Here is a 27,819-nt window from a genome sequence, read left to right as displayed (position 1 = left end):
TTTAATAAAAGAATGACCATACCAAACACAAAGTACAGAGTGTCTAGAAAAAATAAGCATTACAATACTTGCAACAATAATTGCATAGAACCTTTCAATAAACACACACACACACACATACACACACAAGCACGCAATGGTCTGGAGACGTCATTTCAGATAAAGAAGCCGGTGTTCAACCTACTCCCACCAGTAAGTGCTCACAGAGGCTGCTGGGAATCAAAAACTACAGAATGCACTACTTGATGAAAACAAACCAGAGAGCCAATTCATTACAAACATTAATTTACACAGAAAACTAAGGATGAGATAGTCAGGGGACGCACACATCCCACAAGAGGAATATAATTGAAAACCAGAAAATGAAGACTTCAGCAGATGACTTTGTGTTGCTTTGTCCCTTCTTCTGTACAGATGTGTGCTTTCAAGTATAGATTGTACTGATGAAAACATTTTTTGATGGAAACTTGGCTCTACACTGATTTTTTAAATTAATCGCTAACACAACTCAATGAAGGCAAATGGAAAAATAAGAATAGCCAAACTGTGAGGCAGCAGAGCCACACATAAGCTCGCTCTTTTTGGTTAATAAATCAGGTTAATTCATTCATCATCATTATTATTATTAATATCATTATTATTGCAAGTTCTCCAAACCTGGCCACTCATGCTGGGTTGCACCCAGAGTTTCGCCAGTAAAGCAGTCACTTATTGCATTTCAGTAACATCCACAGCTGCTCTACAGCGCAGCATGAGTACATAACAGTGTTGACAGTGCATACACAATCACTTCATGAGAAAATGTACCGTTGTGGGTCCTTGTGTATCTAACGTAGCAAAAGAAGCAAAGCCCTGTCTGTTTTTTCAGGCCCGTTAACACCGAGCCATTCCTACTGAAGCAAACCAACTGTGACACATTCAAAATAAATCATCCATTTAGTCCCCACCTGGTCTTTAACTCTCTTTTAAAGTTTTATGACCCTTCGGGGAGGCACTTAAAAACAATGAGCTCTACTTTTAATCCACAAACAAATGTCTCTTATTTCTTTATCTCACTTTATTTCCTCTGTCTGACTCCATCTCCTCTGCAAGACAAAATTCAATAATAATAATAATAAATTCCCTATTGTATGATGAAAAATGTATTTTTTAACCCCCAGCCCAAACAGTGATTTTTCTGCCTTTACACATCAGTGTAGTTTAATAAAATGTACAGATTTCAAGGCAGCAAACTACAGCTAGAAAGGCTAACACCACAATTAAATACTTGGGTGTGAAATAAATAAAGAAAATCTTCAAAAATTAAAAAATTGCAAGGCTATGTCTTTAATATGTTAAACTGTTACATGAGTATACTTAAGTAAGAAAAGTAGGGTTGACATTGTTGTCATTATTTGCATACTTTTTTTGTAATAAATGATATATAGTTCAGCATTTTCTATTCTATATTGAAGCCTCATCCCTGAAAGCTTTGGACTATAAATCTCAATATCTTGATTATCACATTTCTGATGCAGAATTTATCCTGTAGGATCGCTGTACATTCATGCAGTTTTTAAATAAACTGTAAAGAGCTGTTTTTTGAATGTCGCATGATTACCTAACCTGATGTGAGTTTCTGAAAGACCACAAAGCCACCCAGAAACTTGTAAAATGAATGTCTCAAATGCCAAAAAGCTAATAACACCTGCTCAAGAAAGCTTGGTGAACATGTTCCCCACTCGCAGTTTTGATGACAGGTAAAAAATGACAACGACCAATAATAATAATAAAAAAGGTTAAGGTGTTAGAGGAAGGAAATCAGTCTTCTTGGTAACAGAAGTGCATGCAAGAGAACTCATATTGGACGTGACGGCTTCGTACTCCTTTTCTTTCTCCAAATGAAGCAAAAGAAGCAGCAGAGAACTCGCTTCGTCCTCTTCTAAATTGTTCTGCTAGCTGGGGAGCGTTCACAGTGCAGTGTGTTTGAAACCACTCAGTCTTGTTATAGCTTAGCTGCTTCATGAAGAGGCATGTTTGAAGTCTCAAAGTGAGAAAGCTGGATCAGGAAGACGAATAAGAATCCAATCTAAGAGTCACTTCACGCTCCGGGGTTTGCAGCGAATACACTCGGAGTCCAACTTCGCTGTGTGTTGATATTAAAATACACAGATGTGAAATTGACAGACACACAAATACACACACACACAAGTCACACAAGCCTCTACCCTTCCGTCCCTCCTCAAGCATGCTTACATAACCTGACCCTCACATGCTTGCACACACACACACACACACACACACACACACACACACACACACACACACACACACACACACACACACACACACACACACACACACACACACACACACACACACACCAGGATGAATGAAGGGACGTGTTCAGTGGCCACTGTCTTCCCAAGCACAGTCATTCTTCTGCTTTGCCAGCTTCCGAACCACTCTCTCCAGCTCTTTGCGGGACTTCTGCTCCTCCTCCAGAAACTGCTTCATCCACTTGTTCTCCTGTAAAACATGTGGACGATGGCAGCTTAGGAAAAAAATGTTATACCATTCATAAGGACTGAGGAGTGACTCATAATTTTAGCTCATAAAAACAATAAACATAACAACTATTTTTGTAGATGTCCAGGGTTCATAGTCAAAACTTTTCATTTTAACGTTCCTGTGGCGATCTTTCAGGTTATGTTGGTTTTTGACTTTTGTTGTCTTAGGCTGCATCAAAATCAGTATATTTTACCTGAATGAATTCTAAGAATAATTAAGATTTCTTTTGTAAAAACAAAAATATAAATCAGAAAGTAAAAGACAAACAGTATGGGAGTGCCACTTTCACCCAATGAACTTTGATGTATTGTTAAAATTATAAAAAGCATTTCATTTTTACAATTGCATACGGGCCAATATGAAAGATTTGGAAAAAAAAAAAAGAAACAAAAATTTTGAGTAGAAATTGAAAAAAATGAGTTTAATAAGTCGTAAATTTTGAGATTTTAAATCATGATTTTTTTTTTTAAAGTTACAAATTCTGATTTTATAGGGACTTAAATCTGTGAGGAATCAAACCCCATATTTCTGAGCTCATAAAGTCATACATTTAAGAGAAAACTGAGTCTGTAGATTCTTAACAAGCTGCAGCACACTGATCTGGAGGAGGTGACTGTGTCTGTCTGACAAGAAATTCACTGGGCAGTGGGCAGATTTAAGGATACAGATGGTTACATCTTCAGACTATTTAGACTGGGTATTTAATATGCTGTTGTACATTTGTTACAAACAATGACTTAAAATTACTATACTCTTATTGAAATTTGAAAATAAACTTTGCTTATGTTTTACCCTCAGATATTAAACTCTGACCTAAAAAGGAAAAAAAAACAGTGAATCTTGTTTTTCTTTTTTACTGTGTTGCCCCCTGTGAAAATAGTACCTTATATCTTTTTGCTGATTTTTCCCGAACACAAATAAAACTACTGTGCGCCTGCTATTGTTTTAACAAAAAATCTAACTCTACTTTCAGCCATAAAAAGTCTCATTCAATGAGAACCTTACCACATAAATTAATAAAATGCAAACAAAGACTTTTTCTGTCGCCATCAACCCTACAGCAGCATCTTAAAACACTGATGGTCACAATTTAGAAACAATGAGATGAGTTAGTCACAGCCCTGGTTCTGCCTGAGGTAATGACTGCAAAGGCCCCCACTCATGATGGTTTAAGATGAGATCAGACTCCTTTTCTTGTCTTAATTCTGGGTCTCTGTGGGTAACACAACATCAGCAGGTTTGGACCAGGACATGTGCTTGGAAAGTGTCTTAAGAAAACGTGTTGTGATGACGTGTGGACTATATAAATAAAAACTAATTGATAAGTTGCTGAAGGTCCTGTTAGTTGCTTTGACATGTCCACAGCCGACACTCACCTTTTTCAGTTCATGAACTTCGTCCTTTAATGCATATACAGCATCAACCAGGCTCCTGGAAGAGTTAAACAGAAAAGAACGTGAAGTTTTTCCAGACAGGAGTATTAATTATTCTGTTCATCTCATTCTCCAAGACATTGACCTCCACATTTTCTAGCAGAGCTGTATGTCTTGCTATCATCACATACTGTGTGAGGTTTACATCCCAAATAGGATCGGAATCTTATTTCAGAATGTGATGACAATGCTGATTCCAAATAAAAATAATAACATGGCATTTGTCTCTGTTAGTGGAATACAGAAATGAAAGCTCATCTTCCAATGTAATAATTCACATACTTTTCCTCAATAACAGTCTGCCCGTTACTCTTCATCTCCTCCACGATGATCTTCTCCTCTTCTGGCAGAAGGACCTGAGGGACGCACTCTTTCCGCACAGCTGCACACAGACAGACACAGACACACATTAATGGGGGAGCTTGATTCATGGCTCTATCAGCTGTTGGCAATGTAGGGATTAGAGAAACAACTTGTCTGTTTTTCTTACTCAGACACAGACCTGTGCTGGTCTGGTGCAGGCTGGCTCCTGTGCAATACGCCTCGATCACCCTGAGTATCTGAGCATCCTCCTCCAAGGCTACCGTGCCTAGCACAAAGAGAGATCAAGAAACAAAAGTCAGCAGATATGTTAAATCCTCACAACTGCAACTGATGCAAGAGCACAGATAACATTACATGTACTTATGTAATTCACCCATCTTTTAAAAGATCAGGTAAGGTAAAGTTAAGTAAAATGTGGAAAACTAAGCCTGTTTTAATCTCTCATTCCAACAAATTATATATATGTACAAAAAAATAGATTTCCTACTTTTCCTTGTCTGAATATCGTCATCAGACGGCTTCCTATCTTTCTTCCTGTTGCCAGGCAGGAACTTCTTCATGGGCCGCGGGCTCTTGCTGGAATCCTGAAGAAGCAAAACATAAAAAATTTAGAATAGCTCTACAGACTTACATTCACAAACACACACAGTCACACACACACACACACACTGTTAAACACACACCTGTTAAGCAGAGGCTCCAAACCAAACAGAATGCAAGCTTACAAGGATGCGCATCCCTTTGAACAAACATCAATGAACAGAACTGCGTCAACAAACAAGGCAGCAGGCAAATTATAAATCCTGACTAAGAGAGCTCGAAAAAAAACCCTTCAATATTAAATGTTATTTGTACAGTTTTCCAGTCTGTTTGTTGCATCAATAACTGGCAACTTACTACTGTAAGGAATAAAACCTGCAATTAAATATTCAAGTTGTGCCTGCAAGCAGCAGTGCGCAGGATGTAAACACTTTTTTTTATTGGGCTATTTAACCAATATGTTGTGGTTTTATGAGTGAGTGGTTTTCATTTTTACTGATTATGCAGAGCTTGGATTCAGGCAGCAGTGTGATGAATAATTAGACTACTAAAAGTGACAGTTTGGCAAATGTGTAATAACACCAATGTAGATGGGAAATGAAACCTTTGACTTGCGAACAGCATATTCTTAAAATACTCTTCATGTCGGCAGTCGTTCCTTTCCCTCCTTCATGAAAGGAGAAACTAAGTGAAATAAGCAAAAAGAAACAAAGATAATCTGACTGAGGCGTCTTTAAATCTGATGCAGACTCTTAAAATTCTCTCTGAGGTATTAGGAATAACTGGCTGCATCACACAGAGAGTAATCCTCTCTTCCAATCTTTTTTATCTGCTAAATATCTTTGAACAAAATTATATTTGTCCGAAATACTCCAGACACACTCATTTCTGGAGTCAGGAAGAACACGACAAAAAAAAGGCCTTTACATATTAAGCTGTTATAGCAGGGGACTCAAACTCACGGCTGAAACCCTTTCATACAAGGTGATAGGCACCTTTCACATTTGAAACAATTTTGATACTTTTGGGTGCGTTTGTGTTAATAACAATATTATGATATTATAAATAAATATTAATTTGTTAAATAACAAGATCTCAAAGTTTTTCAATTTAACATATATGGATATATAAACTTGCCATGCTATGTTCATGTCCAGCATGGAAAATTGCCACTCTTCCACTCCTTCACAGTCACAAGGATGCGTTTAGATATTGAAACATGGTACTGTTAGATTTTACATGAATCGGTACTTTGTACTACAAACAGAATTTGGTTGGTACCTACACAAGTACCTAATTCGGTACCCATCCCTATTTATAGGGTATGCAACTTAATATCAATTGGCAGTTGGGGCTGGGGGAAAAAAAGGAGGAGTGAGAGAATGATTGTTTCTGTGAAATTTATGGGGAATTACACTGGTCTCATATGCAGAGAGAAAGTTGCCATTCTCAAAGATTATAACCTCACAGGGCAATGTTCAACAAACCGTGGCACAGTATGCTAAGCACACAGAGATGAGTGAACACAATGAGCTACACAGGTAAGAAAGAGCCGTAAGTGCAACAAAATGTATTCCTGAGAGCAAGAAAGGAGGCAAATCAAAGAACAGGTCCATCTTCACACCACAGTGAGGGTTTTGACTGTAACCTCCCTCAGAGCAAATGTGGCCTAGCTGTCTGGCAGCAAGCATTCGGCAAGAAAAGCCAAATACGACAGTAAAATAACCCACGCCAAGATGTAAGGTTGTTTAAACAGCTGATCACTGTTTCGTGGAACACCTGAAGTGTCACGATTGGATGCTTAGCAGCCCTCGGATAATTTGAGTTTGAGACCCCTGCGTTACAGCAAACATGTTAAATATGTGCAAACACATCCAGTAGACACAAAGGAAATGTAGCGTTTGTTTGGAGTCACACTTTTAGGGACCACAAAGAAAACTCAGCCTTTTTGTTTGTAATCACAAGCAACTGTTTAACCTAATAATAGAGATGGGAGAACCACCAAAAAAACAGTATTTTATTCATGTGTTTTTTGAGGGGTTGGGTTGTTATTAAATAAAGATTAAGAAGCAGAAAATGACTGAAGGGGATTTATTTTAAGGAATCTATAACCAACACTGGTATGGACACAACGGTGCGCAACACTGAAAAAACTGTAAAGTATATGTGATTATTTTAGGAATCATCAAACTTATCAAGCTTTAATGTAGAAGCATGACACTGTAACTACTTCACATTATACGCTGGTTAGAAGTCGTAATCATTCCAGTTTTGGCAGCAAGAAGTCAGAGCTGAGCCTTGAAATTCCATCTTAACATGTACATAACGACAGTCACTATGACACCTAATGTATTTGACACTAAAAACACATGGATGTCATAGTTTCTATCTTCTAGTTTCTGGATTTTCCAGTATCATGGAACCAACTCAAAGGTGGAGACTTCTTCTAACCCATGACAGGGTGACACATAGAGTGAAACCTTTCAGGGCTGCAAAGTAAAAAAAAAAAAAACTGACTGCACTTTGAACTCTGTGTGAAGATTTCCAAAGCTTTTACCTCGAGTCGAAACTATGGTTACACCAGAAAGTTGTTTTATCACATAACTGACATCCTACTAAACCAAAAATGAGAGAAAAAAAAAGAGCGAGACACAGAAAACAGGAAACCCAGCTTGAGACAATGAAGGAGGAGTGAAGCACACACAGCACTGGCATGCTAGCTCAACACACACACACACACACACACACACACACACACACACACACACACACACACACACACACACACACACACACACACACACACGCACACACACACACACGCACGCGCACACACATACACACACACACACACACACACACACACACACACACACACACACACACACACACACACACACACACACACGCAACCCAGTTCCAACCTCCCCAGCCTACATACTCAGCCCACCCATCTCACACACACACACACCTACTCGCACACACAGGATACCAGAAAGAGAGTTAGGTCTAACCTTACCTTCATGATATAAGACATCCTCTACAGAAGGCAGGACAGAAAGAAAGAAGGAAAATGTGCATGAACAATGTGAAGAATCTAATAGAGAGTTAACGGTGAACATTTTTGTAGAATAAGATAATCACTTCATTTCAGAGAAAGATGTATGATAAATGAATGTTCAGGTGATTGTGCAATCATTGTCGGCAGGCCGAAGACTGGATCCTGCTCGTTTCGATTCTCACAGCTGTCTGTGCATGTGGAGCTGTTAGTCTAAAAACAAATCTCTAAGCTGTCCGTCTTGACTAAAAGTGAAAGCATCTTCTTCTCACTTGGCCCACAGAGTGAGCGTTGCACTCATCAAAATCAGGCAACTCGAAGCCACTGAAACTGTGCAGTCAGCTTTCTCAATGCCAGTCAGACAAGGTGACCATGATGCATTTACTGTAATCGCGACAGACCCTGAATCATACCCTGACATGTCTCACACAGGTCACACTTGTACTTTAAATTCACCCTGCTTCAAAATAAGGTGAAAAAGTTGTGGAAAAGAAGTCATTAAGTGCTTTTCCCTAGAAAAAGATAGAGTTGATTGATTACTTCAACAGTCACATGATTGGTAATTCAACATTTAAGTCTGATTTGTCTCATGGTAGTGGCCTGGAGACTGCTCAGAGTGGTGGAAAATCGGTTTTTGTGTAACTGATCTACGTACAGGAACAGCAGTGTGGTGCTGGAAGAGAATTTAACGTTAGTAACATCTAGCAAAACACTTAGTGTCAGAAAATCAGTGTTGTTAAATGATTAAATGAACATAAAGGAGATTTATATTTTGATGTGTAGCACTGGTGACAACATGGAGCGTTAATGGTACGGGCTAACAGCTGTTACATGATACCTCTGTTTATTAAACAGCAATGGGAAGTAGAACTGTGCGCTCCACAGGTTCGGGTATCAGTTAAATCAAAAATCAGTACAAGTATAAAAACAACTATTATTAAAAAGTTTAAACAGTAAGATAGTTCAAAAAGATTTGTCTTCTTAAAAATGTTTGAAAACATAGTATAGGCTGTTTTATGTGTAAATATAAATTTAATCTAAATATTTATGTTAAATATAGAAAAACTGCAGTAAAACTGAATTTAAAAAGCATGATTTAAAATGGAATTTAATGTTATGAAACTTTTTTTTTTGCTTCTATTTTGCCCATTTGAATATTAAGTTACTTTATTCTTACTTCCAAAAAGTCAATATTTGATATCAGTTTAGACAAGTGATCAAATGTAAATTCACAGAATCCTGAAGTAGGTAAAAACTGAATATCAAATCATGCAATTCAAATTCTGTTTTTTAATGCAATTATTCAAAACTGAGCATTTAAAATTTAACATATGTATATGTATTCATTTTTAGTGGCATATATTTGAACCAATAACAATCGTGTAGTCATATTTCAAAGACAGAATGACAGTATCAGACTGCACCACTGGATTTATGTTCATTATGAGTTTCTAGCTTAAACCACTCAATTTATGTTGTTAGCATTACTTGGGAACCCAGTAGGGGTTGAGTGGAAACAATGGTCTATATCAGATTTCTGGAGGTTTTTATTAATTGGAGGTGGAGGAATGTGGCACAGAGGGGGCTTGAAATATAGGGGGACTTTTTTTGTTTTGACTATGCATCAAACTGTGTAGGTTTGTGCAGCGCTGCAGCCTCCCACCTCTTTGTATCCCAGCGCAGCAGACGGTTTGAGTGGGGGGGCAGGGCGCAGGCAGCTGAGGGACCACGGCTTGCTGATCTTAGGCGGTTCCAGGGGGCCCCGGCTGACGGCGCTGAGGCTGCCTAAGTGGGACAGATGACTTGGGGTGCCGACCATGCTTAGTGGTTTTCCTTCTACAGTCTTCAGGGACAGATAAAACAAGATGAGAAAGAAAGAGAAAGAAAGATGAGTCTAATGCTCGTCATTACAAGGTGAGAATGAGAGTCTACAGTAATCACACCTTAGCACAGTTCAGGGCTCACTTTTGGTATTGGTGTGACTTGATACTGTATGTTTGAGTTTGTGGGAAATGTTTGTGCTTGTCTTAACCTTTGAGATGGTGCCTGCAGGGCTGCCTCCTTTGGTAAAGGGCTGAAGATGCTCCAGCCATTCCTGAAGCTCCTGGGCACTACTGCAGAACACTGTGATACGCTCTATCATGCTTCCTGCAGCAAAACAAAATAAACACTCATATATATATAAACACTCATATACACTCATATGTATATATTTATTTTCACACACCTAAATTTTAGGGGTGGGAGAAAATTGAAAATTGATATATCAAGATTTGCCGTTTGACAATATCAAAATCCGGATTCTTTGTCAAAAAAATGATTTTTTTAATTTTTTATTTAAAATTCTTCATTTCAGTCTTTGTTAATAAATTGGATTTGAAAAAAGTTACCACTTGTCTCCAGCAGAGGATAAAATGTTTCTCTCTAACTCTAATGATTTGCATTATATGGGAAAATATGACTTCTGATATAGGCTGTAGACACTATCATCATCATCAACTTTAACACATGGTCTGGTGAAATAAAAGCAAACTAAAATCGCAAAAATCAAAGACCTGCAATTTAAATTGAATCGGCACCCTAAAAATAGTAACAGAATCAAATCGCGAGAAGTGTTATTATCCCAGCCCTAATAAATATTTATAAAGCACCTTCTTTAAAGAAGTATGGCCCACTTAAGCCCATGAACTGAGTAATAAGAGCCCCAAGCATCAATCTGACAGCAACAACAGTAACAAGTAGACCTTCAGAGTAAAGTCAAGCAAAGTTTTTTATGGGAGTAGTATGACAAACTATGAGTCCTTTGTTTCCTGAAACAGTCCCACAGCTTTTTAAGTTCAAGCTTGGTTTAGTGCTCTCTTTGGGGTCTCACCTAATTTTCATACAAGGCAATACTTTTTCCAGAGTAGAGGGTACAAACCTGTGATGTCAAATGCATAGTGTGCATTGTCTGCATCCTCCACATGTCTGGTTACTGTGGTACCAGTCAGTGGTAGCCTTCCCTGAATGAGTCAATCACAGAGAGAGGAAACAAGACACCATTTCACAGGTGGAAGGTACTCTTATTCCCTGACAAAACTAAAAAACAAAAAACCTTTTGAATGGGAAACTACCAAAATATGGTAGATTTTAGTCATTTAAGTTAAAATCTTATACTGCATACAGTCTTCTGCAGCCCACACAGTATGCCCTACCTGATAAATAAAGCCACTCATTCGGGGACTGGCGGAAAGCATGATCAACACATTAGGAAAAAGCATTAGGTAGCGCTCCTCTTTTTCCTGCAAAGGAAAGAAAAAAGGTTTGAACACAGAGTCACAAATGCCCAATGAATCTTAAATGTACTGCAAAAAGGTGAGTGATGATGGAAAGGATTTTTTATATATATCAGTAAAAGAAAGGTGGCTGTAGCTGAACCTGTTCATTTTGCTGCTGGTTAAAAAACAAGAGTCTGATGTAAACCACGATCATGTCTCACAACAGGCTTATTTTGGATCAAGTCAATAATTAGATCATTATCAGCATGGAAAAAAAGCTCATGAAAAGTTTGTATGAATACTGAGACTGCTGTAGTGGTTGGAAAGTGGTTGGTTATGATTAAAAGACTGTGTAACTCATTGTCAAGTTGGGCTTTCTTCCAACCGCCGACTCAAAGAAGACCCCTACACAGAAACCACATTAGAGAGGAGATGGCTCTGAATCTGCATATGCTTCACATAGGTTTCTGTTTTCAAACTCCAGAAAGGATATGATATTAGCAAACAGCAGCACCTGCAGCACTTCATCGACTAACTACGGTTTTCCCTCCATTCTAAATTCTTGTTTGTGGTATGCCACTTCAGAGTAGAGTCAGGACTTTAGCTTGCATGTTGGGAACTTAAACTCACACTTAAGCAAAAATTAATTGTTTCTTTGCTTGAAATGGTTGCCAACTTAATTCATAGAGGCAGTTCACAGCTTTCATAGGTATTTCCCATAATCTGATAGAATGTGCTAGTGGAGGTCATGTCCTATCTGACAGAACAAACATAATGGCTACCTGTACTAACAAAATGACCTTCTTTACTGAAACTTCATCTATCGACAAAGAGGCAATTTTTGTTTTAAGATCCATACCAATTACACAACAAAAAGGGACAACAGATTTATTACTTCAGAAGTTTTTTGCAGTTTTTCTAGACACTCTATCCTAAAGAATGGCCTACCTCTTCAAAAATTCAAAACAAGGAGTGGTCAGTTCTTTGAGTTGTTTTTCTACCTGACAGAGTGAACTATCAAAACCTTGGAAACTGAACTACCTTACTCTTTACTGAATAAGGAGCTATTCATCAATCTTCATAGCTGACAGACTGAGCTAGCTCACATGACCAACCTGGTTTTCTGAATAACAAGGCAGTACTTGTGTTTTTGAGGTATTAAGCTAGCCACCAGCTAAACAAACACACTGATTATTCCAAGAGTTTCCATTCAGTGATCTGTGAAAAGTTTTTACCCGCAGGAGTTGAATCTACAGCTTTCTGTAAAGGTTGATTGTCATTGTTTTTGTCTTTCTCACCTCACTGGAGCCATTTTTCACGTGGACCTGGGCCATGTAAGCCACATGCCCCAAGCTCTTTATGCTGTCTCCTTCCCAGGACCGAACTGGTTCTGACAAAATCTGGAGCTCCAGGTTTTTACGCTTCCGCAGGTCCTGGCACTGCGTCTAAACAAATAAATAAAACACAAACACTGGTTAATCAAGATTATTTAAGAGAAGAACCATTTATTAAAACAGAGATATGCATGTGTTTTCCAAACAACTTGGTTTCCTGACTGACTGACTGGCAGCAGTTTTCCTTCACGTTGGATATGACTTCAGAGAATCTAAAAGTTTCCTTTGATGTTAACTGTATGTGATTTTTTAAAAGTCTTTTCCAGGGGAATATGGAGTCACCTGTAAGGAAGAGCTCTACATTTACAGGTGCTTCTCAGGGACTCTCCCTCTTTATACAGAACAAATGACAATGCAACATCTGCTACTTTCCACTGCTTGGTGAGTTCAATAGACAGAGCGCTGCAGAGAGGTAACTAGGATTTCACAAGCGCACACCCACCTAACCACACATTCAAAAAAAGAGAGAGACTAGCAAAGTGTTAAAGTCAGGGTTTTTGAATGTTTTTTTCCCCTGCTTTCCTGTGAAGCTCCTCTGAAGACACCCGTGTGAGTCACATGAGCTATATTTACGAGGAACTCTGCGCTCTACTGAGGAAACTGTGCCTCCGAGTGGCGTTAACTCAGGTACAATGCGGTTACTCGTTTCTAATTCAGTTCTTTTGAGAATATATTTCTACTCACATCCACTGAAAGAACACAATCACTAAAAGGGCAGAGCATAAAGAGCTGTGACACTCATCACATTTTTTGATTGTTTTAGCCAGTCTGAGATAACAATATGCAAAGGAATCAAGAGAAAAGAGGGAATTTGTCAAGTCAAAGGTCACAAAGCAGCGTACAGCCTTTTGTGAGGGAAATACATCATTTAATGAGGAAAAGGGCAGAAATTGAGCTGCTTTGCAATCCAATGTTTGAGAATCGACATGAGAGGCTTATGGGCAGCTAAACCCAGCCTTGTTCTATGCTGATAAAATGTCAAACCACAGGTGAAGATCACCAAGGATGATAAAGTTTAAAGACTGTTCTGTCATGCAAAGCTCTGTGGACATCCCAGACTTACCACAAGGTTCTTAAATGCTGCTGTAGCCTTCACTATGTCTGCATAGTCTGGATGGGCTTCCTGTTGTGGATATAAACAGCACATGAACATAGCAGCTTTAAATGACACAAAAGCAGGGAAAGTGCTGTTGATTCAGTATGTGATAAATGTATTTCAACATATGCTTAAACATGACATGTTTCTCCCTCCTGTACCTCCACATGTCTCTCCAGCTCCTGCAGCAGAGTGGGGTACTTGTCGAGCCTCATGAAGGGTTTGCTGAGACTGGTAGTCAGGGTCAGGATCCCTGGAGCACTGGCTCCCTGGCTCTCCATAAACTTGTCTAACTCTTCGCTGAAAATGTAAAAAGACAATCATGCATACAGAAATTGGGCGGCAAAATTCATGTAATGTCAATATTATGAGAGTTTTCAATAAAATTTCATGTTAATCTGAATTTATCCTAATAAATAAGAACAAAGATTTCATGTAAACAAACATTGCTTTTCCTCCCTGCATGTTTATTTTACATTTTACCCATTGGGTGGAAGCCTGGGTGAAAAATTCATGCTTTTACATCAGTTTGATACAGCTGGATAAAACTTCAGCAGAAACCCACATTTTTGTGTAAATCATCAAAAACTGTATGTACATCTAAAAATTGTAAGTTATAGTCAATATGTGCTCCTTAAAGCTCTTGTGAGGAACTTTTGGTGTGTTTTGCTTTTGCAGTACAAGCAGTACCTCTATTCTCTAGGCCAGGGGCCTTCAAAGTTTTTCAGACCAACCCCCTCGCTGATGGAGAGACAGGGCATGGACCCCCCACTTCATATATAAATACTGGATGTGAAATTTTGTTTTGTATTAATGCAGGCCTAGTTCCATGTATAAATGTACATTGTTATACTAAGCTATACAGAAAATACATGGGTTCATGGCCTTTATTTGAATTTGCGAGGTACAGTGAGAAGGGAGCAACAAATGTTTAAAAATATATGAAAATATGAAAATTGGCCTAATTAACACAAAATGTTATGGACCCATGTACAATACCTCCACAGAGCCCATTAGGGCCACAGGCCCCCTCTTAAAGACCTCTGATCTAAGCTAATCTGTTCCTTCCTTTGTGTTAGTAGACAATTGTACCACTTGCTGAAATTTCTTGCTAGGGAGGATGTAACACAGGGCTGTTTCGAGGCAATGTGCTGTTAACCACAATCATCTAAAAGGTTAAAAGGCAGTTTCACCTGCACTCCTGCTCACAACAGCAGTTTCTGATGGTAGAAGTAGATATACCTAATCTGGTCACCTGATGATCTCAATGGCCCTTATCATTCATAAAGAGGATTTAATGCAGAAAACCTCTGAGTTAGGCTATTAATTACACTTCATATAACTAACTCAACATTATTATTAGACATCACGTTTGCTAAAAGGCCCACAGATCTGCACCATAACCATACAGGTCAGAGTTACAGTAAAAGGAACATAAAAGGTGCTTGTTTTTGATTTCATAGGAACCATATTCTAGCTAATCTCTATCTCTAATCTCTTATCTCTAATGTTTGAACAAAAACAGTCAAACAGTTGCTAAAATAGAAAAAAAATGTTTTCCAGCTCATATCTTCTGTCACACTTATAAAAAAATAGCCTCCTTTCTCTTGCAAGTTTGTATTAACTTATTTCCCCAAATAAAGGAAAATCTGTAACAGAGGAATCTCAAAATCAGTTTGGTACGTTGTTGTCATCACTTACCAAACCAGACTATCTTTCTCTGCCGTTGAAGCGAAACCTGACACTAGCTTTAGCTTGGGAAAAATTACCATCATGTGCAACTAATGCACAAACAGAATGTTAGTAAGCTTAATTGTTGCTCAAGTTGTTGACAGCCCGTTTTCTGAAGAAGACCTGAGTGGGTAAACCTGGTTTTAGAGATTTCCATTTATATGTCACTGCCATAAAACCACCAGTCTCAACAAAAGAAAGCACTTGTTTTGCATGCAGACTTGACCACAAGAAACTGCAGTGGTGTTCGACAGTTTTGCATCTCACCAAAAAGAACACCATTCATGAGTTTCCGTGACTTTAAGCATTATTCATGCAGCATCCTGTTGCAACATGAGTGGGTAATGTTGTGTATTTGTAAATGTCAGTAGAAGGCCCCGGCGACTAAGATGCAAATGTGCACAGTGTGAAAAACTGTCCTGCTTGTCAACATTAACCACAGGTTCATATATCCTGTCAACAGTCAGCTTCCTGTATGAGATGTGACTTTGTCTGATGCTCATGAAGTAGAACCCATGAAACTACTTCTTCTTTTAACAAGGCTGAACCATTTAAACTGCATTATGGCTTTGTGTTGTTTTACAGTGAGTGTGACCCAAAACACCAGGTATCTCCCAGGGAGGCTGGTGCATTTTCACAGGGCCTGTGCTGTGAGACATTTTCAGCACAAAGACTTGGTAAAAAATGCTCAGACTCGGAGTAGCCTCTCTGTTACTTATAGAGAAGGCCTGCCACCTTGTGGTCACAACCTGAACTTCAGGACATCAGCAGCAGACATACCCACTGTCAAGTTTTCTAAAACATATGAAGCACATTACTGGGAAAAAGCATCAAAACTACTTGACCTCTGTATAAAAGCTGTTAGGTACTGACAACTTCATAAAGCACATCATTTATTTCCTTCAGATCGTTGAGCTTGTGTAAAATTTTATAAGATTAAATATTTTTTAAGCAGCAAAGCATGGTGTCAAAATTAAGAGGTAATTATTTGGTTTTGTTTGGCTAAGATTGGCATAATTCAAAGCCCTACTCTTTTTCTGTTGCTCATCTGATGCCTTTGTTTCTTTCATTGTGTTTCCAGGAAATCTAATGATCATAAGGGTTTGTTTTTTCGGGTGCACTGGCTGTTTGTTGCTTTCTTTATCCCTAAGACCTAAATTATTTTTAGTCTAAAACTATCCAGCTTTAAATAATAAAGAACTGTGACAAACCTTAACATTCATTCTTCTATGATTTTTTTAAAAAGAAGTGATTAACTGTGGTGTGCTGGCTGTGTGCAGGTGGCTGACCTGTGATCAGTAAGGATGCAGACGGCTGAAGGATGGCTGGAACAGTAGGCCAGGTACAAAGTCTTGATCTGGACCATCATGTTTAAAAAGCAGCCTGCCACTCGCTGCTGGCCCTCTGAGACTCTGCAAAAACAGAACATACGGACACGCTTACAGAGATGAACTCAGTGAGGACAGAGAGAAAAGGGTTCAGGGGAAAAATGATTCAGAATGGTGATGTCATAAATTATTTAAGGTTAAAAGCAGACCATCTTTGTGTGATCCTGTTAGAGCTGGTTTACCAGAGGCCAAAGAGACCTTAGTATATAGCAGAGAATCTTAACACTTGAAGGTCTGTCAAGACCTAAAAAAACTCATAATTGAGAAGGCATTTTAAGGATTTAAGGGCACACAGTGCTTCCAGACATTTCTAAAGCATTTATTTTTAAGATTATAAATGCACAGATGCAATGGATGTCAGACTTTCACTACCAATAGATTTTTAACTCATTATGTGAAAAGCCAGTAACTTAAAGTATATTGGGTTGTTTGATGGCTGTGGTTGTCTTTATTTGGTCCTTGCTGGTTGTAAAGAAGTGAGAAGAACGATATCTGGGAGGAAGGAAGTGATCACAACAATACAGTGAAGTGTGTCGGTAAAGTGTGCAGTGTGTATTGTATAGTCTCTGTGCTGTAAGAACTGATCTACCTGTGAACAGGACAGGGTATACATGGGTCTAATCATAAGTTACATAGTTAGTAGAAGACGACTGTCAGATTCCTTTGATGATCCCTGTAGAGCATAACTCACTTGGTACATTCCTCCAGAGCCACACAGAGCCCCTGCTGGAAGGTGAGGATCTCCTCCAGGTTTCCGCACAAGGTGGTGCTGTCTGCACTGCTCAGCCTGAACACAGAGAGATGAGCAGAGGATGAAAAACTGTGCTACAGCATTCATGATCACACAGCCAAACAGTTAAATTATGCATTTAAAATTGTCAGTACAATCAAGAACATTGAAATATATATTAGTGTTTCACATGTTGACCAGAGAAATTTCCCTTTATTCCTCCTATTGGTCTTACTTGTCACTGGCTTGTAAGGGTCGTAGATAACAACTCAGGACTGTTTGTAGCTCTTTGACAAACTCCCGCTCATGGTCCAAGATGTCCTGCACAACCTGCAAGAGGGAGTAGTTAAGTTAACATGATAAACAGTAAAACTCCTATAAATACAGGTTAAACCAGTTCATAGTCCAGAGAATCTGGACAATTCTTGCCTCTTTTGGTCCATATCCTTTTATCTGCTTTGTGGTTAGCAGTTCTTTTAAATTGGTAAAGAGCAGTGGTGAGTTCAAAGGAAAGATATCTCTGTTACCCAATTCTGTAGATTCTGTGTTGAGCAATTGTGTGGTTTTGTTTTGGTCGGTGTTTGTGTTATGCATGATTTCAGCCCCCGTAGCGTTGATAAAATGTATGTTAAAAATATTCTTGTAATGGGCTGATGGTGATCAAAAAACACTGCTACAACATTAACAGTTTGAAGATTGGTGAAACAAACACAGGCTTTTTACTGGTAATAGAAAGATTAACTAATTAGTACTGATACACAGCCAGGTAAAAGGAAAACATTTCTGACTTTTCTTCGACAAACTGTCATTAAAAAAAGACCTGCAATTTGCAAATAACTCTTGGCTTCTGTGTTATAAATATTTTCATAATGCAAACAATGTTTGCATCAACAAACAGTCATAAAAAAATGTCATTTTTAACATGCTGTGTTAACATTAACTCACCACACTGTAGTAGTTCTTGGTCAGCTGGGTTCCTTTGGGAGAGACTGGCTTCTCTGTAAAATAGGGTAAAATAAATTAGAGGACCACAAGGAACTAATTGTGTTGAAAATAAATGAAAGATTTAAACAAAATAGATAAAATGAAATGTAAATCCAGGTTGAATTTCTTTTAAATTAATTTGGTATTTCAAACAGTAAAAGTGCTGAGATTGTTACTTCATCAATTACGCAAACTGATGCCAAAGCATATTGTCGTTCATGCGCTCATCAAATTATTTTCAGTGTTTGTATAAAACCTTGGTTAAATAAATGTGTTAAAATATCTGGCCACAGAGCAAGAAGCAGAACTAAGTTTCAATCTTCTTTGCAATATGACAGATTTTTATCACACCTTTTTTTAAACATAACACCGCAGCATCATCATTACACTTTCAAAAGAAGATGTCGTACAGAGCTGACTACAACTCACCACAGGGTTTGATCTCCCTGACGTAGTTACTGGGGAACCAGCCCGTCTTGCCGTTGAGGGTGCCCTCCCACCATCCTCCCTCCTCCTGCCGTGTCACGTGGATCAGGTCTCCTTTATTGAAGGACAGCTCGTCCTCGTTGTTCTGCTTGAAGTTGAAGCGGGCTTTCACCATCTGCTGCCCACCTCCACCGTTCTCAGACATCTCCTGTAGACATTTATACACACATCTCAACACATATGTACAAACTCAATGAGAAAATACTACTGAGACAGCAGGAGTGGGGGCAGAACAAAATAAAAACACAGCAATATATCCTTGTCCTGATTTATGGGATACAATGATGGTAACCTTGGCACTATTGGTATTTTAATTTAAGAATGCGTTACTCACAAATTTCCCTTCCAAATTAACACAACATGTCAATACTTAAAGACTCCTTGGGTTGTCAACTGGCATTAATCAAACACTCTAACTTTTATGGGTAGTTCACAATCATCGTTTAATCAGATATGGTGATGTGTCACTATGTAACTGTCCTCCAACTCAATATCATATCATTATTTGGGGAAATGTTCCAGATATCATGTTGTATCACATGTTACCGTCTAGATCACACACTTTCCCTTGTTTGGATAATTTTTAACACGTTTTTTGCTTTTGCACTTGTTTTCCTCATAGTCTTTTGATTTATTTCTTAAAACACTGATATGCAAATGTGTGTGGCTGAATCATTGTGGGCATGTGAAGAATGTTAGTCTCTCGTTTCAGACGTACAGCAAATTGAATTGTACAATGTGCTGTGGCAACAAATGCTCTAAACTGCAAGGTGTGTAACTGCTGCTGCATGGCTGGATGAATATAACATTTGTTGGTTGAAGAGTTGAAAGCTAAAATGTGGTGAGTCACTTGGAAACATGTATTAGAGGAGGCAAAAAAGAGTAAATGCAGTTGCATATAGAAAAACATACCACTGATTTGGATTGTCTGCGCAGAGAGCCTTTGGATTTGGTGGTAGAGAATGTGTGTGAAGATGTCGACTGATTAGGAGAGTGAGCTCCCGACTGCGTACATGATCTCTCGGCGACACAATCTATGGACACACAGAGAAAACAGTGTCTGTTATGCAGAGCGGAGTGATGGTTTAACTTATTACTTTAAGGTATTGTTTTCATCAGGAAGAAAATTTGATGAAAAATGCTCAAGTACTGGCAAAGAGACATAAAAGCTTGTTTTTATTTATCTGTCAGGACCTACGCACAGCAGCAAACCCTGACCTCACCAAAACCTGAGACACAAATCATACCTCTTTAAAAAAGCAAGTGAAGTAGTGAAGACCACCAAATGTACTCTAAATGTCCTCATGATGCAATGTGTCCTCTTAATCTATAACGACAGAGATGCAATGTTTTCAAACTGATTTGGTCCTTGAAAAGATCCTAATGCTATCCCACACATTCACTCCCACACACGCCATTACTGCTGATTGTACTGCACAGATTTTGGGGACTGGCAACCATCATTTGTGAGACATAATGGTCCGGTGCTCTTCATAGCCCCAGGACAGTGAACACATCACATCCCACATTTACTGAACCCAAAAGAATCATCTGATTAAAGCTAAAGTGGCATCACTGCTCCAAAATAAGCTTGAGCTGATACAAAATGGAAACGCAGTCTTCAGATGCTAATGTGAGTATTCACTCATGCGCTCGTCGTGTTGGTTCAATCTGACTAATTGACACATATCTAACCAAGCTTCCACCAGTGCTGTCTCTTATTTTAATTACAGTCAAAGCTGTGACTTGTGAACCACATAAAAATCTACTTTCTGTCACAGACACCCAACCCCCCCTTTCAGTGTCATCACTCAGCCACTGCAGCAAAAGAGTAGTGATTTAGGGTCAGTAGCTGCCAGCTGCCTCACAGTGTGAGCTTGGGCCTCGAGGAGGCACTGACAGAGGCATCAATTTAGTTGCCAGTTATCACTTGAAATGTGACACATGGCAGCCCTGCAACCTCTTCCAGGCTAACAAGCTGATGCACACTCACTATTAGATGCCAAACTAGATGCAAGTCAAGGGCTGATGCTTGTGCATGCTTCAGGAAAATTGTAAAATAGCATCAGTAAACTGTAAAATGAATCTAATAAGGATTGCAACTAAAAATGCTTTGGTGTTCTTTAAGTAGAAGAGGAAAAATTAACTTTTCTTTTGAAAGTAATTTTGTTCAATCAGCAGTTCATCTGAAGTTTATGCAGTGTATATATTAGTTATTAAAATGCTGCAGATCTCCCACAATCTTCCATATGCTGGAATCTCAGGGAGGCCTAGCTTCTGGGATGAAAAGGACCCTTAAGACAGCAGGACGGTGAGCACAGCCTGCAGGAGAGGCTCGTGGGCCCCACATGACAGTCCAAACACACACAGAGCAGCATAACAAGCCCTTCTGTCAGCTGAGCTCTGCAATTACTTACAACTATTGTGTATTTATACACGCAGGAATTGTACAAAAAGCTTGTACCCCAAACTCACACAAATGCTAAGTAAAGAAGCACATATGGCAAAAGCAAAGCTGGGCTCGGTAGAGGATCATGAGTTTTAAAACAACACAGAGGCCTCTTATATTCCATCAGATCTTCTAACTTGTGACTAATCCACTTCAAATCAAGTTTACTTTGGAGGACGAGAAACAGCTGCTGGGTAAAGGCAACGTACAAGAGATTTGCATTTCAAACAAGAGCTCAGCACCGACAAGAAGCTCCCCATCCATAAAATCAGAGTGACATCCGTCTGCCACTTCATATAAGTGCACTCAACAGATCCAACAGGGGGACTGTTAGTATGGCTAGAGAGATAAGACAAAGCCAGCAACTATTGAGCAAAACTCTGAGCATTTGAGCTACAGGCTTGCAACCTGTGAAATCTTACATTCTATCGTTCTATATCTGAGTTGTTACTGCTAGAAATAAAAAAAAAAAAAGAGAATAAAACAATCAAAATGACATGAGGTGTCAAAGAGTCCTTTTTACAACATTATGTGTACATGAGTCCTACAATACTGTTTACTCACAGGATGTCAAATACTTTTTCCTGATATGACCAGGGACACTGAGCATTTATCATTAAGCATGCAGCGCAGTAGATTCATCTAAAGATGCTGATTTTACAGCAACTGTTCCTATGGTTAGTGAAGTGCAGGGTACTAATATTGGCTGCACACTACCCCAAAACTGAAGAGAAGTAACAAGCCCCAACTTGCTGTAGGGCTGCTGCACTGCTTAACCCTTTAATGCTGCAGCCTTATGCAACAAATGTTCTGAGAAAAGGACTGTATGTGTGTCTAAAACTGATACATTTATTTTAACTTTACTATGCATTATGCTTCATTATCAACTTCTTTTGAGAGTGGAAAAAAAGAACAGTGAACTAAACAAATGAGGATATTATTCAAACTGTGGATGCACATGAGTGAATGTGGCGCCCAGCATGACACAGACACACACTGCCATGCAATCTGCCCACGAGTAACACACCCAATAATAATGATGCAAATGATCAACAGTATCATATACACAAGGTAAAAATTTGCTTGGGCACTGAAAAATATTCTATATCGCATGATTCATTTGCTTCAAGTCAGAGGAAAGAGAATGAGGATAGAGACAAGCAGCAACCTCCACTATTAAAATATGGAGTGGACATTTGAAGAATGCTTCTCCTGAAGGGTCTGCTAAAAGCTTTGATACAAATAGAAACAATTAGTGCTCACAAGTTAAAATGTCACTCTTACAGCAGCATGTTTACATCCTGGTACAAAAATCATTTCAGGTATGAAAATCCAAACTCTCCCTATGTGAAGAGGATTTATTTCTCACAGCACATTCATCCTGGAGCCATCGAGGTCACCAGTTTTGCTCAATGAGGCATATTTTGAGGCTTGTCTGACTTATCTGACAGGTGGGTCGAGCTAGGAGGCTGACAGCCCACCTAAACAGTGCTCTTTGCCTCTTCCTAGATCAACCAGAAGATATGTTGAGCCAGCATATCCAACACAGAGAGGAACAGCCATGTTTTATACACTCTATGGGTACTGCTCGGTATACCCATTTAAACTAAATCTAGATTTTCTACGAAATGCATCATTTGTGTAATAGTTAAAGTCTCCCATTTTACATTTAGGAATTTTTTATCATCGAAAAGTAGGAGGAGACTCACTTCTTTTCTTTGCTTTTTTTGTGTTTAGCTTAGCATTGGAATATTTTGATTCTCCCTGTATCTTCTTTTACCATTTCCTCTAGCTGTCTCTTGCAGTCAGCCCTGATTTTCAGTTTAGAAATAATCTTTAATTTCCTTTTCTAATGCCTCGCCATTGTCATTTTTCTGACCATACATGTCATAGCTGCAACTGTCTTTGTATTACATTGCACTTTTTCTCCATTTCCCCAGCAAATAGTAATCTTTGGATGTTTGTTTTTCAAAACTCTCTTCAGATTGTCCTGATGTTTTTAACATCTGATGAACATGTGACCCTGTTTACACACATTTTTTCAGCAAGCTCAGTTTGTGTGTGATGCCTCCCAACAGTGTAGGAGGATGCTGTGTTTGATTTATAAAAGCAATAACCTGCTTTTCAAGTGCTGTAATGTCTCAGGTCTCAGGTGGAGGGAGGAACTGCTTCTCGTAGTCTGTTGTTGCTTTATTCTATTAAATTCAGTTTATAGACTGAGAGACTGTTTTGGGAATGGCACATTGAAATACTAAACTCCTAGTACTGCATGACTGTCTTTTATTGTGTTCTTGCCATATTCATAACACCTGCACCTAGGAGACTATAAGCCATGTCATTGACTAGAAAGCAGTTAGTGAAGAGTCCTGTTGAATAAATGAGCTTAACATATAAATAGACTCAACTCATCAGGGCTGTTATGTAAAAAGCAAAAATTCACTTCTATCTGATTCTTAATTTTCAAAAAGGACACTCAAGGGGCTGGAGGCCCAGGGAGCAGTGGAGAACTCTTACCTTGTGTGGCAAAGTTGACCGCCAGCAGAGTAGTCAATACCTTGCCAAAATTCTCCCCAGTGTATAACCACTCTGGTTCAAACCCCTGGATGGAAAGGGCATAGAGATGATGCTGTTATTCCACAAATCTTTAACTCCATCCTTTAATGAGATCTGGATTTGTGCAAGAATTAAAATTAGAGGTAAATCTTTGACGGAAAGAGAGCGAGACATTCACTGCAGGCAAAAACACAAACAATACAATGGCAGGCACACACAAACACACACACAAGGACACACAACACAACAGACAGAGAGATTTGAATAAGCCTGTAACAAGGCAGAGATAAAAACTGATATGTTGAGCATGACCCATATTCTGTGACTTAGTGGAGTGTAATAAAAAAAGACAGGGACAGACTCATTTGTGATTGGCTGTGCACACACACACTTGGTAGCTTACACACAGAGAGGCAGTGACACTGCTTGCTTACTCTGGTTCAGACAGCTATCTTCTTTCCTCCATCCGATTAGGTTTCACATTTTAAATAAAACATCTTAAATATAGAGTTTGAGTAGTACAGCCATGGTCCTGAGTTGTGGATAACCTCATTCAGACTTTAAGCAGGTGTGACCATGACATATGCAGGTGAGGGATCAGGCTGGAGGGTCTTTCTGAAAATGTACTGAGCTTGCTCCTAATCATTTATTAAAACATCCAAAACACACTTGATTCATGGGCTTAATAGTTGGGGTGTTTTGATTATTGGTCCTGCAGAACATCTTAGCAATCAGCGTGTTCCTTTTACTCATATAAAAAGCTTTATTTCTTGAAGTTAACATGGTTAACCATTTTAAACACAATTTAAGCAGTTTTGTCTTTTATTTTTTACATTCTTTATCGCAGAGGTACCACTAATAATTGGTACAATATCAAATACAGTTGTCAGAATATGGAATGAGGAGAAAAAATGGTATTGAGAGCTCACAGATGCTATGAAAACTTCATTAACACAGAGAGAATAATGAGTAGCTGAGTCTTGCATAACAGCACTGATCTCTATCATTGATGATGTCCCAGTATTGACGTCTTTACCATTGTTGGGGCCAGCAATTGCATTGAACCATGCTTGAAAATCAAGCTAATCTCAACAACTGTAGCAGTAGTGCACAGAATCAATCCTCTGTAATTTTAGAACACAGCAAAATAAAAGAAAAAAAAGAAGTCAGAGGCCTTAGGCAGTAATGTGTGCTTCCTCTTTCTGCATCTGGGCAGAAGTGAAAGCAGTATGACTGCTCTCTTTGTGTAGTCACAGGACAAACAGGCACATTTTCTGGAGCAAAGAAAAAAGAGAGTGAAAATAGTCCTCCCAACCATGGTCACATCACTGACCAGAGGATGGGTAGGGCTAGCTGTAGCACCGCAGACATCCCTTGGCTGTTACATGTGACAGTGGATCGTCCAAGAAACTTCTGCTCATGAGCTACTGGCTGGCCACAGAAGGGCTAATTATGGGCTAAGGCAGGGTTGGTGGATGAAAGCAAAGGGGACCTCCCAGACATAACAAGCCAGCTGGGCAGAACTACTGAACCACTTGACTTTGCAGTAAGTCAGGCTTGCTGACTCAATTAGCTGTTTAAAGAAACCAAGTGATGTGATTCAAGACCAGAGAGGAGTATTTATAAAGCTGGGGGAGAAAATACTGTCCAGTTTTGTGGTCATAGACAGGCTGGTACAGAGACGCAGAAAACTCCCAACATCTGCAAATGATTTCTGTTCCAGTATTGGGACATTTTTTATATAAAGTGCGTGCCCTAGCCTGTTTTTCACCTGCATAAACAAACCAATATCAATGTCACTGCAGCCTGAATGAGTCAAAGACTTAATTGTGGTCATTTGAAAACTGAGTCAATGCTTATTCGGGCCAACAAAAACCGTCCTGTCGGCCCAGAGAGAGTGACGGACAGCAAGAACGTGAGAGGAAAGCATATGTCAGCAAGGTAAGCAGATAACACAAGCAAGACTGAGTTTAAGTCTTCTGTGTGCGTAAACTGCAGTGGGCTAAGAAGGCTAATGAGGATGTTATGAAATTGAAAGGTCAGACTGAGTCAAAAAATTGTACCTTAAAAAAAAGAAACTTACCTCTACTTTTAAGGACGAGCATCCTCTTAAAAACTCCCTGATGTTGGAAATGCAGTCGGCTTCAGTTCTCGGATCCTGGCAGTACTAAGCACGCACACACCAAATAAATGTGTCAACAACACACACCTCTTTGAATGTCAGTAAAAGATAGGAGTACAAACCACAGAGCGATGCTGGAGTGGCATTAACTCATTTAAAAGCATCAAGTAACACTGTTGTATAACTAAGAAAGGGATCATAAGGTTAACAGAATAACTGTGGATTCTCCTGCGTCTCCTTCATGCACACATAACCATTAACACCAAAAACAGGTTAAAACAGCGACATTAAAGCACAACATCCGCTTACATTTCAAAATAAAAGTCGCACAGGGGTGACGTCGCAACGTGGGGTGGAAAACAAAACTGTACGATCATGATAAAAAAAACGAGTTGCTGTTTTTAAAAACTCAAAGAACATAAGAAGAATTTTCTTTCTTTTTTTGTAATATGTCGATGGGAAATCTAGAGATAAATCAGTGTCCTTATGCTTAAAAAGAAGCATAAAAAGTTATTTTAATTTTAACTAAGGGGCTGTGATGCAACAGAGGGAGATATATAGTAATATTTCATAAATTTATACAAAGCAAAATTTCTGATTGACTCTTGACATCCTTTTACATCTTATTTTGTGATTAATTCAACTTTTGTTTGACATTTAGTGTTAGAATACAATAGTCATTCATCATAAACATAAGCTTTTTAGAAACTTCAAATTGAATTTTAATAACGCTGCAATGAAAGAATCCCAGAACAGCATCGGAACAGCTATCTACAGTATGACTTCCCATTTCCAAGATAATTTGCTCATCCAGCTTTATTCTCATGGGCTGTTTCCAGTTGTGCGTATTGATGGTGCTTTATCAAAGGGGAGGTCGCATCGGGGAGAGCCTTTTGAAGAGGAAGTGACGAAAAGTCTTTGCAACTGTTGTTTATCATTATCAACTTTGTCATCTTAACTATCACGCCAAAGCAGTTTATTGATGTTGATTTACAAAGTTACCAAAAGTTGTTTTGAGTGCCAATTTTCAATCGCTCCAAATGTCTCTATAGGTCAAACGCACTTATCCTTTCACATTTGTCCTGTTTTTTTTTTGTGGGTGTTCACACCGACTCACTCACATCAAGAATGCGGAACATTTTCCTCGCTTCACAGGAAACATCTCGAAATGTAACGTTTGAAACATTCATATAACGGAACTGTATTTGAGAACAGTTACACACCACACAGGATACATACACGCAGCCATAAAAACTTCGCGGTACGTTTACTGTAAGCTACAAAAAATGAAGGCCTGCAGCTGCTGAGAAGTTCATGTCGGTATCATTTGGATCAAACCCCTCCCTTCCCTACACCGGGAGCCGTCGATCATTTTCCATTTAGTTGACTTGACATGACTTGAACTCACAACTCACCTTGGGAGTAAAGCCAGGTATGAGCCTCTCCGTGAGCTTGCACAAGACGACCCCATCTTTCAACGATGTTTTCAAAAACTCCTCCGGGTCCGCTATATTCTTTTTGGGCGAGCTGAGCACTCCAAGTGATATTAACCACGTTACAGTCTGCTCCTCTGGATTCATAGCTCCAAATATATGATCATTTCCTATGCCAGCATTGCTCAAGAGAAGTGGCGGACTGTTCCGTATCGATATGCAACTCACATCCGCACTTCTGCCAGAAGTTAAAAAAGAGGCGGTGGGGGAAGGACGACGCTGTCTCTATAC

At 39.0% G+C, this 27,819-nt stretch overlaps 1 protein-coding gene across 2 annotated transcripts; it reads right to left on the bottom strand.

Moving 5' to 3' along the window:
• Positions 1 to 22: 22 nt before the first annotated feature.
• arhgef6 (Rac/Cdc42 guanine nucleotide exchange factor (GEF) 6) lies at positions 23 to 27,819 on the bottom strand. 2 transcript variants are annotated; one of them, XM_074673862.1, is made up of 22 exons: positions 27,511 to 27,818; positions 26,057 to 26,140; positions 23,935 to 24,019; positions 19,884 to 20,005; positions 18,915 to 19,119; positions 18,447 to 18,499; positions 17,737 to 17,831; positions 17,463 to 17,558; positions 16,673 to 16,795; positions 13,814 to 13,952; positions 13,620 to 13,679; positions 12,461 to 12,607; positions 11,100 to 11,186; positions 10,826 to 10,907; positions 9,938 to 10,053; positions 9,569 to 9,748; positions 7,867 to 7,887; positions 4,795 to 4,891; positions 4,486 to 4,572; positions 4,266 to 4,365; positions 3,927 to 3,981; positions 23 to 2,508 (listed from the first exon to the last, which is right to left on the bottom strand). In XM_074673862.1, exons 1-22 carry the CDS (start codon positions 27,673 to 27,675, stop codon positions 2,386 to 2,388), a joined length of 2,322 nt encoding a protein of 773 aa, XP_074529963.1. In that variant the 5' UTR covers positions 27,676 to 27,818; the 3' UTR covers positions 23 to 2,385. The 2 variants fall into 2 exon arrangements, with proteins under 2 accessions (XP_074529963.1, XP_074529964.1); XM_074673863.1 differs by lacking the exon at positions 7,867 to 7,887 and having other exon boundaries at positions 27,511 to 27,819.

This window comes from Halichoeres trimaculatus, unplaced genomic scaffold, assembly GCF_033239565.1.
Source record: "Halichoeres trimaculatus isolate MK-OKI-2021-1 unplaced genomic scaffold, fHalTri1.1 fHalTri1_scaffold_7, whole genome shotgun sequence".
Lineage (NCBI taxonomy): Eukaryota > Metazoa > Chordata > Actinopteri > Labriformes > Labridae > Halichoeres > Halichoeres trimaculatus.
This window is presented reverse-complemented; position numbering and strand designations above follow the sequence as displayed.